This window comes from Taudactylus pleione, unplaced genomic scaffold (assembly GCF_031769625.1).
Source record: "Taudactylus pleione unplaced genomic scaffold, aTauple2 ptg000282l, whole genome shotgun sequence".
Taxonomy (NCBI): domain Eukaryota; kingdom Metazoa; phylum Chordata; class Amphibia; order Anura; family Myobatrachidae; genus Taudactylus; species Taudactylus pleione.
In genome coordinates, this window is record NW_028284684.1 from 6,221,435 (window position 1) to 6,237,005 (window position 15,571).

At 49.4% G+C, this 15,571-nt stretch overlaps 1 protein-coding gene across 1 annotated transcript in view; it reads right to left on the reverse strand.

The window, feature by feature from the left end:
- PIWIL1 (piwi like RNA-mediated gene silencing 1) overlaps positions 1-15,571 on the reverse strand; it is a 414,830-nt gene that overhangs the window by 155,674 nt on the left and 243,585 nt on the right. Inside the window, exon 11 of the mRNA XM_088482106.1 lies at positions 8,417-8,534. Within this exon, the coding sequence (XP_088338232.1) occupies positions 8,417-8,534 (118 nt within the window). The remainder of the gene's footprint in view (positions 1-8,416; positions 8,535-15,571) is intronic.

Sequence of the window (15,571 nt, forward strand, 5' to 3'; positions counted from 1 at the left end):
ATTGCAGGCATCAGCCACGTGATCCACCAGCTGATCTGACAGAAGTAATACTGCCGAAGTCACCTTCAACTGTTTAAACAGGGGGTGTTTGGATTTAAGGGCTGGTTCGTCATCCTCTATAACCAATACGGATCTGACTGCACCAAGGCAGGAATATAAATCCTTGATTCAGGCTCCGCCTCTTGCCGAGGGGAGTCAGGGTTAGAGGCATCAGCCACCTCTCCGTCATCAGAAGACATCTCACACTCTGATAGCTGTGTGGATTGAGATGACAACACAGGACGTTTAGCTGGTCTAACGGACTTCTCACTCCTCAACATGGTCTGAAGAGCAGTAGAGGTCACTGGCAGACTCTGTACTGAGTTAGAGAAAACATCAACCCATGGTGGAGGCTCACCCTGTGGTAATCCCATTGAGGTAATGATTGCCTGCTGTGGTACAGGAGAGGTCTGCATAACCAGTGGTAGTCGTTGTGAGGAAGGAACGAGCTGCTGTGGTACACCCATACGAGGAAAAACAGCCAGGACCGCCAGGCGGTTCACAATGGAGGCCAGCATCTGCAAAAAAGTCACCCAAGGTGGCTCCTGTACTGATGTCGGGGGGTTTGAGGGTCCTGGCGGGTTATAACACCTCACACAAAACCCATCGCGAACCACATCCTGCTCACTGAAAAACAAGAGATATGGTAAGAACTTACCTCTACGAAGTCCATAGGCTCCACAGGGTTGACCTTGGTGTATAGCTGGATCTGGATCCACGGGCACCACGCAGTTAAAGCTTTTGCTGCTCCCAGGATGCACCTGGGTCCATCCTCCTCTATACCCCGCCCCCGAGCAATAGGCACCTCCGTTGGTAAGCAGCCAAGGCCAAGACGAAACAGAGAGAAGGAAGACTGGAACACACAAGAAACCATACTCACAGAATGGGAGACGGAAAACCGGTGACCAGCCACACAGCCCCTATGAAGCCAGGTGCGTCAGGGCGGGTGCCCTGTGGACCCTATGGTCTTCGTAGAAACAGAGATAACAAAGGTAAGTTTTACCATATCTCTTGTTTTCTACCTCAGGGTCCATAGGGGGTCCACAGGGTTGAGCTTGGGGATGTCCCAAAGCAGTTCAACTAAGGGCGGGGACGCTCCTGTGCAGAAAGGTAAATCCTAGTGGAAGCAGGCTTGCGTGCCCGAAGCATGGTGCTAATAACAGAGCTTGAGAAGCCCCGAGACCTTAAGACGGATGTCTCAAGAGCCACACCGTCAAAGACAGCCGATCCAGATCCGAGTAAAGACAGGGCCCCTGAGACAACAGGTCCCGACGCTGAGGAAGGTACGGAACATCGATGGAGAGGCTCCGCAGATCGGAGTACCAAGGATGTCTGGGCCACGCTGGAGCCACCATATCGGGGGAAATAGATACTCCAGTTGAAACGTCCAGTTCACCGACAGTGTGTCCACCAGACTTGTGCCTGCGTCTCTTGTCCTTGACCCGTACACGGGCAACTTGTGATTGTGACGGGAGGCCATCAGGTCCAGCTCGGGCAGCCCCCATTTGTCCACGAGTAGTTGAAATACCTCTGGGTGAAGCGACCATTCCCCGGGATGCACGTCGTGATGGCTGAGGAAGTCCACCTCCCAAATGAGCACTCCAGGGATGAAGACTGCCAAGATTGCTGAAAGGTGGCACTCCGCCCAAGCTAGGATGCGAGACACCTCCGACATCGCAGCACGACTGCGAGTTCCTCCCTGGTGGTTGATGTATGCCACCGTGGTGGCGTTGTCGGATTCAACTTGTACTGCCCTTTCTTGAAGAGCGGTGCCGGACAACTGCAGGGCCCTGTACACGGCCCGCAGTTCCAGAATGTTGATGGGAAGAACCGCTTCTTTCGCAGTCCAACGGCCTTGAAGTGACCCTGAAGAGACAACGAGCCTGTCACTGCCCCCCAACCCCGTAGACTGGCATCTGTTGTGAGCAAAACCCAGTGGGGGATCCAAAAGGGGCGCCCCTCGACGAGATGAGCTGTCTGAAGGCACCAAGCTACAGACAGCCGAACCTCCGGGGACAACACCAGCATCTGAGACCAGATCCGGTGAGGTAGACCGTTCCATTCGGATAGAATCAGCCCCTGGAAAGGAACTGGGCAAATTCCACCATGTCAATTGCCGACACCATGGACCCCAGAACTCTCATTGCCGAGTGGACAGACACTCGGCAACTGCTCAGGCAAATGTGCATCCGCAGCTACAGGGAGGAGACCTTTTCCGGAGTCAGGAAGATCCTTTGCTGATGAGAATCTAGCAGGGCTCCCAAATGAACCATCCATTGTGATGGAATCAGGGAGGACTTTTTCCAATTTATCAAAAACACGTGCGCTTGCAGACAAGCGATTGTCAGGTGGAGATGTTGAAGCAGTAAATCCGGAGAGCTCGCCAGCAAGAGGAGGTCGTGTAGATATGGTAGCAGCCGTATATCCTGGCTCCGAAGGTGGGCGGCCATGACCGCCATAACTTTAGTGAATACCCTTGGTGGCGTGGAGAGGCCAAAGGGTAGCGCCCGAAACTGGTAGTGATGTTGCAGTATAGAAAACCGCAGATACCGCTGGTGTGAAGGTGCTATAGGAACATGGAGGTAGGCGTCCTGGATATCCAGGGAGACCATGTAATCCCCAGGTTCCATCGCCGGAATGATGGAACGTAACGTTTAAATCCTGAACTAGAGAACTCTGAGGAACTTGTTCAGAGACTTCAAATTGAGGATAGGGCGAGGAGAACCATTGGGTTTCTGCACCAGAAACAGAGCAGAGTAGTACCCCGTCCCCCGTTGTGACTGAGGAACGGGAGCAATGACCTCTACTTTCAGCAAGGACTCTAAAGCTACCTGAATCTGCAAAGCTTTGGTTTTGTCCTGAGAAGGACTCGTACAGAAAAACTGGTGGGGCGGTCTGTGCCGAAAAGACAGGTCGTACCCCTGGAAGACCACTTTTCGAACCCAGGCATCCGTGGTGCTATTGTGCCAGCACTGGGAAAAATTAAAGAAGTCGACCTCCCACTGTGGGGTCCCCCAGAGGGAGGCCCGTCCCATCAGGCAGAAGGTTTAACTTCCTGTTTGGAAGAAGGGCGTCTAGCACGCCAGGCCTGCTTCTTGGGCTTAGAGGCAGCCTTGGTCACCAACTGCCTCGGGAAGGACTGACTTTTGGCCTTACCCTGAAGCCGAAAGGACCGAGAGGCAGAGCTCCTGACCTTAGCATGCGTTGTAGTCGAAGGGAGGAAAGCTGACATGGATTTAACCAGAGTATCCACTATTTTGTCCAAGTCTGGACCAAATAACAACTCCCCATTAAAGGGTAAGGCCTCCAAGCCCTTCTCCTCTCCAGGACCTCAGCCACAAGGACTGACGAGCAGACACTGCCGCAACCGAAACCCTAGAGGTCAGTAGACTTGCATCTAAAGACGCTTCCCCAATATAGGACGCAGCATCTCTCATCTGTCCAATTAACGCTCTCTGGACATCCGGAGCATCGTCTGGAAAGGTATCCTCTAATGCATTGGTCCAGCTCTCAATGGCTTTAGCCGCCCAGGGGATGGCCATGGACGGACGGGCCACTGCCCCTGAGAGAGAGTAAATGGACTTTAAACAAGTCTCCACCTTCCTGTCCGTGGGATCCTTCAGAGAGGAGATAGACGGTAAGGGCAATGTAGCGCTTTTGATTAAGCGGGTGACATGGGAATCCACCGCCGATGGGGTTTCCCATTTCCTGCAATGAGCTCAGGAAATGGATAGTTGGATGCCAGCAGTTTCTGTGGCTGGAATCTCTTCCTGAGCAACTGCTAGGCCCCCGCCATATGATCCGTCAGCTGGTCAGACAGGGGAAAAACAGTCAAAGTCACCATAGCCTTCTTAAAATTAGGATACTTCGACCTAGGGGCCGGTGCATCATCCTCTATGTGAAGGATGGCCCGCACCGCCCTAACCAATGCCAGCACATTAATGAAGGACTTAGTCTCTACCTCTTGAGCCGTGGTGTCCGAATCAGTGTCCTCATGTACCTCCCCGTCATCTGAAGACACGTCAGTGTCCATTAAATGCGCAGCCTGGGCAGCCAGCACTGGACGCTTAGACGCCTTTGGAGGCATGTCACCTTATAACATCGACTGAAAAGCCAAAGACGAGGCCGCCAAACTCTGGACAGAGCTGGAGAGTACATCCACCCAGGGTGTAGGAGCCGCCTGTGGAAAACCCTGAAAGGGCACCACAGACTGCTGCGTCACTGGGGTAGACTGAACATACATAGGCAACCCCGTATACTGACCAACAGTGTGAGACCCGGGGGGAGACTGCAATGACTGCGGAATACCCAGGGAATGCTCGGCTGGGGCAAAGCCCTAGTAGGGACAGAAGTCGGGACCGCCATTGACACCAGCACCTGTGAAAACATCGCCCAAGGAGGGTCCTGTGACATAGGGGGTTGAGAGGGACCAGGCAATAGCTGGCACCGCCAGCACACACCATCCTGTGATAAATCCTCCCTCTCCACTCCCGCAGAACAGCGTCTGCAGGAGAACAACACAGGACCCACAGAGCGCTCAATCTCCTCATCAGACATGACAAAATATATATTCAGTGTATATATATATGTATCACAATAGAGAAGTAAGGTGTTTAACATCTGCGCACACACAAGTATGCAACACAACAGCCCACAATATGGAACTGTATAGCACTCAACTGAATGTGACTGACTCCACAAATACGTGATTTATACATGTGAGGTCCACAGAAAACACCCTTCCCCCACACACCTGCCGGGCCGTAGGAGAAGGAAACGGATAGGTATAAGCTGACAGTAAGTAGAAATTAGCACAGACAGGCAGCACTAGCAAAAGTCACATACAATGCAGAAAGTAATACTCACTGAACCTTTCCACTACAATCAACCGCTCAGATTCAGTGTCTGGGAGGGTAATAGTGCTGTGTACACTGTCCTTTAGCAGGGGAGAGGTACACAGGGGGACCGGGTCAACGCGCTGCCTGAGAGCTCTGCATTGTGCCAGAGAAGATGGCCGCCGGAGACCTCAGAGGAGGAGTGGCCGCATGAGGAACGGCTGAGGGGAGGAGCCGCTAAACAGGGAAGGCTCTCTCCCCTGGCTAGTCATTAACTCCAGGGACGCCGGTTCCCGCTGCCAGCCATTACTTCTTGGGGGTCTAGTGAACGCGCGGGGTATGCCTGGATAGGGGGAGACCGCCGCCGCTATCTAGCGCCACTGGTCTGTCCCCAGAGACCGGAGGCTGAAGACTGCATTTCCCCGCGAGCAACGCAAGATTGCGCTGCCCGCTGCTTACCTGTGCCTGGCGATCCGGCAGCAGTCTTGGGAAGTCCCAGAGCCCTGCTAGTACAGACTCCGGGGTCCTGCTGCGATCCCCAGAGGTGTACTGGCGTCGCAGCGCCAACGGGGTATAGGAGCGGCGGCGTGGAGGTCCTAATGGACAGTCTGATGGTGCCGCTCTGAAGAGTGTATAAAAATATAAAAATAAATGAAACAAACTTCTTCTTTAAAAAAAAGCTTAGGGGCTGCTCCTGCAGCCCGACTGCGCAAGGGTGACCCGACTCCGGTCGGGCACCAACTAAAACTGAGGTGCCTGTGGCTCGGGGGTGGGATATAGAAGAGGATGGACCCAGGTGCATCCTGGGAGCAGCAAAAGCTTTAACTGCGTGGTGCCCTGTGGACCCCCTATGGACCCTGAAGTAGAAACTGTAGTACATAATCTACAAGATTGCGGCATGTGAACAGGAATGTGTTCATTACCCTTGTCAGACATGTCTGCAGGATAAAATGACGCACAATATGGTATTGAGTACAAAGCAACCACGAGAATATATAAATACTAACAGGGAGCAATATACTGGTCCTGTCTTATGCTTAGGTAAGCTGCAGGAACCGGTTGCCTAACACCTGTATTAGGGCAGAATGAGCTAAAGGGTATAGCCATAAGCTGACAGAAAAAGAAGGCGCAGAAAGTTAGCGCTAGCACAAATCACATACAATGCAGGAAAGACGCTGCAAAGCGGCAATATACTCAACTACACAGACGCAGCGCCTGGTAGGAAATTGCGCTACATACGCTGACCCTGAGGAGAGGTATGCAGGGGGACCGGACCACATGTTGTCCTGGGAGAACTGGAACTGCACCATGGGACGCTGGTTTCCCGCACCAATTTGTCCCTTGTCGTCCAGTGGAGTGCGATGGCCGGAGCCTGTGTCCACACTCAGCACGTCCAGTCTGTTACCTGAGACCGAAGGTATCGACTGCCATAACGTGCGAGTCATCCCAAGTGGCGACCTGCCTTACCAGTCCCCTGATGTCCGGGTGAAGTCTGGGTCCTCTTCGGGGGTCCTGGTTAGCGATGACCCCTGGAACGCCCGCCGAGATTCCCAGATCAGTATCGCGGCACCGGACGGGTGACGGGGCGGCAGCGCAGATGTCTTACGAACAGTCTGCTGCTGCACGCTCTAGTCTTTGTAAAAGTAAAACAAAGAAAAAAAAGAAAATAAGCTTTAGGGGCTGTTGAATAGCCCCCTGCAAAATGGTGACCCGACTCCAGCCAACGAAACTGAGGTGCCTCTGGCTCGGGGGCGGTGTGGACCCATCATGGGAGCTGAAAGCTTTAACTGCGTGGTCCCCGGATTGATTCCCATCACCCACACCCCAAGGTCTCCCTGTGGAGCCTATGGACCCTGAAGAAATAGTATTCACCTCCATTAACATAATTATCATTAACCCTCTTCCTCAGTCATTAACCCCGCTTTCCTCCATCATTATTAACATCTAACCTGTGACAAAAACCCATGCATCAACTCCATTCTGCATAATATCTAAGCTCCCTGATTAACCTACTGTCCCTATCATAAACTCCCTCCGTAACTAACTCCATACTTTATTATCTCTTCCACTATTAACTCCTCCCCTTTCCATCCTGCTCCTGGACATTTACTCAAAGAAGAAATGATCATGCATCAATTGCCAGAAAGAAAGAGTTATGTGCTGCCTTTTACACCAAGCCTGGCCCCTGAGTGCAGAAGGGGACACAGGATTCCCCTGTAGTTAAAGTGCAATTGATCCATTTTTAAAAAACAATGTTGAACTACTGTAGTCTGGGCTTTGTCGAGTCCCGTCTTAACAACATTGCGTTTATAATGTGTTCCAATTGAAAGATGTAAGTTATCAACCATTTTTGAGTTGCACTAAAATGGAGTAAGTGTTATAAAAACCACAAATACAAACGGATTAACTTAAATCCACCAAACGTGTGATTAGTATGCATTACATGGTTTTGGAAATAAAGAAAACATTTCAATAGTGTTTAAGAAGTGGGTACACACTGCAGCGATGTTGGGCCAATATGCCGTTTCAGAATGACGTATCGCCTACAACACTCAGTGTGTTCACATGTTTGCATGCTCTAGTCACTAGGGGCCTGATTCAGAGCCGGACGCAATTAGCGCTCGCTCGTCCAGAAAATAGGGGTGGCTATTCAAATGAACCGTTCGCTCTTTGCGGTCTGTTCACGCCTCTGGGTCTGAACGAGCAAACAAAACTTGCGGTCGTTTTTTTGAAAAATACGCCCCCTGGCCGCTCGCATCCTACGTCATGTCCGCTATTTATTAGATTAATCGAGTACATCGACCAGCGTATGAACTGCTCGCTATTCTTGTGGTTGGTTTTTGCTACCACAATCTTGTGAGCAGTTCTGGCTATAAAATAACCCAGTGACGTGGTCAATGACGCTCCTGTATTAATTATGCACACCCTTAAAACGCCCGTTTTGACCTTTAAGCACGCCTGCGTTCGGATCTCCACTCCCCGTTTTCAAGCATCTTCCCCTGTTACCACCCACATACGCCTCCTCTTGTCACTCAAAATAGCAGGCATTCGCTAGCGAACAAACGAATTTCGGCCGCACTAACTGGTTCGCGCATGCGTATAGCGATCCGTACGCATGTGCAGTTGGACAAACATCGCTCGGAGCGAACGAGCGGCCGCTCACGAGCGGCTCTGAATCAGGCCCTAGGTTTGATGTGCTGCACATCACACCTAGCAATAACGCTAGCGACCAATGCATTGTTAATGAATGACGTAACGGTGATAGTTACACCGTTCATTAAAGTTGTCCAGTGTGGACGCACTATCCCTGTTGGTGGCCATAATGTCCGTCGCTCCAGTGTGTACCTAGCTACAGAAATGCACATACACACACAAATAAAACAAGCAAGTACAAACATCACTTCATTGTCAAGGAATTCTATCAATTCACTTAAGTCATGAAAAGACATAGCATGTAAGTGATCTCTTAAAGTGAATTTCATATAGTAATGGAGAAAAAAAAAAACTTGCACATAATAGAAATTCAAGAAAATATTACTTACTTGTGAATATAGTTCAAAAACCTCCCCAGTTGTTGTTCTCTTTGCTCTGGTGCTATCCTGGTGTGAATTGCTAGATCTTTCATTACATTAAAATCAGTTCGCATTCTATCAGTTAAACCTTTCAATAAAGTAAGAGAGACAAAGTAAAGCAAATCCATAACATATCCTGAAAAATCAATATCCTAAAGAAAATGCATAATAAAACAAAGGAAAACTGCAGGTAAAAGGTAAATAGAAGAACCAACAATTCACAAATGTGAATGGAGAGAACCCATCACAGCAGCTAAAGATGGTCCAACACAGTTACCTACTACAAATAAATCAGCCAAAATCTTATAGAACTTTTGGTTTTATCCATACTGTACCTCTCACTTCTATAGGTGATGTACAGTAGAGTTCCCTGCAGAACCCCATAACGTAGTGGTTCCCAAACTAGGTGACATACTAAAACTATTTTCTGTGATAAAGCCAAACTAATGCTAGTGGCTGTCAATAATAAAATATGTGGACAGAAATGCAACAGTGTCCATAACCACATAATGAACCCAAAGATGCCTACACACTAGACCAGTGGTTCTCAAACTCGGTCCACAGGACCCCACACAGTTCACTTTTTGCAGGTCACCTAGCAGATGCACAGGTGATTCATTACTCACTCACATTTTAAAATAGCCACAGCTGGGGATAATTATTTTACTTGTGATTCTGTGAGGAGACCTGGAAAACATGCATTGTTTGGGGTCCAGAGGACAGAGTTTGAGAAACCTATGTACTAGACTATGTGCTCACGATGCGATATCGTGAGCAATGTCCCTTGCAGCTCCCCGGCACTCCTCCAGGACACTGGGCCTCATTCAGAGGCGGTCGGAGGATGCAAGCGGTCGCTCAGAAACTGGGCGGCCACTTGCATCCTGACCGCCCGCCTCTGTTGCGGTCGTTAGGCTGTGGGTTCCGGCTCTGACACTAGTGATGTCAGTGGGGCCTCCCCCAAACGGCAGGCGTTCCCATAGGAACGCCTACGTTTGGGCTGCCACCCCCCCGGCCCGCCTTCCAAACGGAGCGAGCTGTCAATCAACATCGACAGCTCGCCCCCTTTGGAAAGAGACCCGCTACGACCAGCGCTGTCGGTCGTAGCGGGTCTCATGCATGCGCACGAGGGAGCCGGCTCCCTCGTGCGCATGCGCACTGGCAAAACATTGAGGCGGCCGTGCGGTCGTAGACCGTACGGCCGCCTCTGAATAAGGTCCACTATGTGCAGCAAAAGTTGCACGATGTATCACAAGATCTATTGTGCACGATCTAAAGATTTGCTGATCTTTAGATCGTGCAGGATAGCAGACAGATGCTTGCACAGATCAGGGATATCTGTGATGCATGCATATGTCAGTAAAAAAGAACCCCCCCCCCCTCCCCCCCCCCAAAAAAAGAGCAACCAGCCCCGGGTCTTGGAGGCCCAGTGCTGGTTGTGCAAAATACAGGGAACAAACGACATAGGGGTCCCCCTGTACCAGCACCGGGCTAGTCAAAACCAGCCATGGTTGCGAAAATACAGGGGAATAACGATGCAGTGGTCCCACGTGTTTTGCGCAACCAGCACTGAGCTCTGATCCGGTCCTGGAAATACAAGGGAAAAAAATTAGTAGGGTCCCCCTGTGTTTAGCAGGACCAGCACCAAACTTTTACTAGCGTGGGGCTAATGCTGATCTTTAGATCGTGCAGGATAGCAGACAGATGCTTGCACGGATCAGGGATATCTGTGATGCATGCATCTGTCTGTACAAAAAGAAATACAACACCCCTCAGTCCCCCCCCAAAAAAAGAGCAACCAGCCCCAGGTCTAGGAGGGCCAGTGCTGGTTGTGCAAAATGCAGGGGACAAACGACATAGGGGTCCCCGTGTACCAGCACCGGGCTAGTCAAAACCAGCCATGGTTGCCAAAATACAGGGGAAAAACGATGTAGTGGTCCCACGTATTTTGCGCAACCAGCACTAAGCTCTGATCCGGTCCTGGAAATACAAGGGAAAAAATTAGTAGGGTCTCACTGTATTTAGCAGGACCAGCACCAAACTTTTTGTAGAAGGGGGCTAATGCAACAGCCAGGGGATCCCTATCACCGGGTCCCCAGGCCGAAGCATTAACCCTGACCGTTAGTCAGCCCAGGCTGGGGATCCCCCCCAATAAAAGGGATACCCCTCTCCAGAACACCCCAGGCCAAGGCTGATAGCCCGGGGCTATGCCCGGAACCCCTGGCCAGTTGGTGCCAGGTTGATTATGTAGTGTAGAATGTGGTACCCAGCGGCTGCGAGGCAACACTCATTCTTCGTGCTAGACAGCACAGTCAGTGATGCCCAGGAACAGTGCCTCTACAAGTAAAACTACATTCCCCAGACTGCCTTGTGGTCATAAGGCCAGGAAGGGGGTGGAGCCACATGTGACCCACAAAAGGGGGCGGAGCCACGAATGACCCACAAAATTAAACAAAGGAAAACAGCAGGGGCTGGAGACCCCAGAGAAGGGTGAGGAAGAAGGGGGGGACAAGAGAGAAAAACGGCTGCTGGAGGGGTGGTCTGGGTTGAGCAGCAGGGAGACACAGCAGCCTGGACACAGAAAGCCTAATAGCAATAGCAGCTCCAGTGATCCAAAAGCAGAGTGCCGTGCAGAGGACCCACAAAAACATCAGCTCCAGTGATCCAGAAGCAGAGTGCCCTGCAGAGAATCTTCCAGAAACAGCAGCCCCAGTGATCCAATATCCCAGTAGAAAGGAAAACTTCAGTCATCCCAGATTGCCTCGAACAGGAAGGAAAGCCGATGCCTGAAAGTTTCACTGGTTTGGTGAGATAAACCCATGTCTTATAGGAGTTCACCAGCCTTGCTTTATGTGATTGACATTGTGCCTAATACGTATAACAGCGCTGCAACAGTACCATTTAAATACAGATCTAATTGTATGCATACATCCAAGTAAGGGCCCCATCTGTGCACACAACGCTCCCCAAACAATCTGGATTGGAACTAGTGAAGCTACTTTATTAATTCCGTTCCATTATATTGTGTCCTGGACTTTGGCAGACTGATAAAGGAACATAAATCTATGTAAGGAGAACTTTCATTGAACCAAACCATATTGAGAGGGCATAGGAATCTATGTGACTTTAATTGTGAACTGCTAAGTAGATATGATTGTGAACTGCTAAGTAGATATGATTGTGAACTGCTAAGTACATATGATCGTGAAGTGCCAAGTCAATATGATTGTGAACCACTATGTAGATATCCTTGCAAACTGATATGTAGATTTAATTTTGAACTGGCAAACAGATAATTGCAACTAAGTACAAACGATTTAGAATTGGTAAGTAGGCATTAGTGAACCTTGTATTTGATGTGATTTTAGAAGTGTTTGCCATCTGGGTCCTTAGAAATAAATGTAAAAGAATCCTTTTGTATTCATTCTATTTGCCATTTTGTCTGTGTCTGAGAAAGGGTAAGTTTTCCTTGCCTCTCTGCTTTGGTGTAAGGAAGGGAAGAAGCCACAGTGCTGCCGAGGACAACGTGTCGTAGCGAGACTGTATTCCTGCCAACACCAGAACAGTAACATTGGGCCTGTGATACTGCAACACGTTAACATCCATTATAAATTTATTCGGGATACCACATAGTACATTTAAAAAGGGTTGAAAATAGTCTTTTGCTGTGGAACTGCAGATCCCAGAAAGCATCCCCCGCATGCTGGTACTTGAAGAACTACAAGTACCAGCATGCGGGGCATTACGGGCCCACTGGTACCTGTAGTTCTGTAGCAAAAGCAATATTATAATAAACACAGAACACACACTGTACAAAGTAAAAATGAGAGTTATGATAAGAACTTACCTTGGTTAACTCTCTTTCTTCGAAGTCCATAGGGTCCACAGAGAGACCTTGGGGTGTAGGTTGGATCTGGATCCAGGCACCACGCAGTTAAAGCTTTGCTCCCAGGATGCACTGGTCCATCCTCCCTATACCCCGCCCCCAAGCCAGAGGCACCTCAGTTGGTAAGTAGCCAAAGGCCGGAGGAGGAAAAAGAGAGAAGGAAGACTGGAACACTCGAGAATCACACTCACAGAGAAGGAGATGGGAAACTGGCGACCAGCAACATAGTCCATATGAAGCCAGGTGCATCAGGACAAGTGCCCTGTGGAATCTATGGACTTAGTAGAAAGAGAGTTAACCAAGTTAAGTAGTTACCATAACTCAAATTTTCTTCTTCAGGGCCCATAGGCTCCACAGGGAGATGTCCCAAAGCAGTCCTTTTAAGGGTGGGGACGCTTCTGCGCTGAGAGGAGAATCCGGCGTTCAAAGGAAGCATCCTGAGAGGCGAAGGTATCAAATGCATAGAGCCTTAGCAAGGTCTGGACAGAAAACCACGTGGCCACCTTACAAAGCTGAACAGCAAAGGCGCCATGACGAGCTGCCCAGAGACCGAGTAGAATGACAAGTAACAGAAGCCGGAACAAGTAAGCCTGCCTGTGTGTAAGCCTTTGAGATAGTCAAACGAAGCCATCTGGCCAATGTTTGTTTACTGGCTGTCCATCTTTTCTTGTGAAATCCATAGAGCACAAATAAGGAGTCTGATTTCCGAAGGGAACTGGTCCGGTCCACATAAATCCGGAGAGCCCAGACCATATCCAATTAGGCCTCACCTGCCGAGAGGTGAGATAGACAAAATAGAAAATGTGAGGCCGATAGCTCTTAGCGCTAGGATAAATAAAAAAATATTTCTGTTCAAAGGACAATGGTAATTTAATGATCACATTCGTTAATAAAACAACATATAAAGCATATCAATCCACAATGTGCAGAATGTGGTACTCCAAAATGATTAAAATACAAATAAGATCTGTGACAGACTCAGTAAAAGCATAAACATACCATTCTTCAAAGGGAAGGGAACACCAAGTAGTGTGCAATGGGACTCCTAGGTCACCGGTTCCCTTAAAATTCCGGTTATTTCTAGGGAGTCCCAAATATTTACAGACGTCCTGGGGAGTTTCCTTAGTGGTCCACACACCTGCCACCGACGCGTTTCGACCCACCGTTCTTTATCAAGGCATGGCTGGTGTGTGGGATGTGTGGCCATAAATAAGAGAATTGGCAAGTACGTCCTGTATGATTCCGGAAGTGGGGTATGTTTACCAGTAAAATAGAATTATCGCTAAATGCAAGTCAGCGTGATAAAAAAAGCCTCAAGTGACAAATCCAGTAGGCCGGGCTACCGTGGAACAGACTGGTCCTACCATATAAAAATGGCAATGTGGATAATTTCGCCGCAACCGGAAGTGGTCACTTACTTCACTTCCGGTTAGATGCTGTGTTACAGTCAACAATTTCTCAGGTATAGTTTGAAGTCCCGGAAGTTGTGTAGCGGCCATTTTAGGTGTTGGCATATTCCCCTAGTGAAGATAATACTGGAATTGGTTTCTAATAGCTTAGATTGAGTAGGGGGACTGAAGTTCGCTGTCCACTAGGGGAGTGGAGCTAATTCCATTCTATTTTCTCCCTTGCCGCGACCGGAAGTTGTTGCGGACTTCATAGCAACTATGTTGTATCTTAAAAGTTTCCCCCATTCTTCTAAGTGACCATCTTAGATGTTGGCAAACATTCCCCATATCTCTAAATAGTGAACAATAACATTCATACAAACTAGATAATCATGTCACACTAAAAATACGGAAAACCGCAGAGGGGACAATGTTAAAAATCAACTATAAAAGGCGTAAAAAACATAAAAATATGAGATATGGTATGAACTTACGTTTGTTATCTCCATTTCTACGAAGTCCATAGGGTTCCACAGGATAAGTTGGGGTATAGGTGATGATGTCAGGCATCGGGCACCATAGAGTTAAGTTTTCAGCCTCCCAGGATGCACTAGGATCCCCCTCCTATACCCCGCCCCCGAGCCAAGCCATCTCAGTTAAGTACCAAACCATAGGCTGGAGGAGGAGAAGGAAGAGAGAGAAGAAAGATCTGGACACACACAAGAATCACATTCTCACCAGAGGGAGACGGAAAAACCAGTGACCAGAGTAAAGCCCATCTGCAGCACAGGTGCGACAGGGTGGGAGTCCTGTGGAACCCTATGGACTTCGTAGAAATAGAGATAACAAAGGTAAGTTCTTACCATATCTCATATTTTCTACATCAGGGTCCATAGGTTATCCACAGGATACCTTGGGGATGACCCAAAGCAGTATCCTTCAAGGGTGGGTACGCTCCTGTGCTGAAAGGAGAATCCGCCGCCCGAAGGAAGCATCCTGAAAGGCAAAGGTGTCAAAAGCGTAATACCTCACAAAGGTATGGACAGAGGACCACGTGGCAGCCTTGCAGATCTGGACTGCAGAGGCACCATGTCGAGCTGCCCACGAAGGACCCACAGACCTAGTGAAATGAGCCCTCACAGAGGATGGAACCGGAAGGCCTTCATGAAGATAAGCTTCTGAAATTGCCATACGAATCCAACCTGCCAAAGTTTGCTTTAAAGCAGGCCAACCCTTTTTACGGAAGCCATAGAGGACAAACAAGGTGTCCGACTTCCTAAACGAAGAAGTGCGGTCAACATAAATCCTTAAGGCCCGCACAACGTCCAAAGTGGCCTCACCCACTGAAAGGTCGGGTGAGTTAAAAGCCGGCACAACGATTTTCTCGTTGATATGGGAACGTGAAAAAACTTTGGGAAGAAATTCAGGACGAGTACGCAGCACTGCCCTGTTCCCATGAAAAATCAGGAAAGGGGATCTACAGGATAGAGCCCCTAAGTCAGAAACACGCCTGGCCGAAGCGATGGCCAGAAGGAAAAGCTGTCAGCCATTTAAGGTCCACTGAGCGCAGTGGTTCAAACGGCGGTCCCTGGAGAGCCCTCAGGACCACAGCTAAATCCCAAGGCGCCACCGGTGGAACAAATGGCGGCTGAATTAGAAGAACGCCTTGCATAAAGGTGCGCACATCAGGGATTGTAGCAATCCTACGATGGAACCAGACGGACAGGGCAGACACCTGCACCTTCAGAGAAGCAAGGCGAAGCCCATGGTCTAGTCCCGCCTGTAGGACAGCTAACACTCTAGACAGACGGAACTCCCGAGGTGCATAACCTCTCGGCCGACACCACTGGAAGA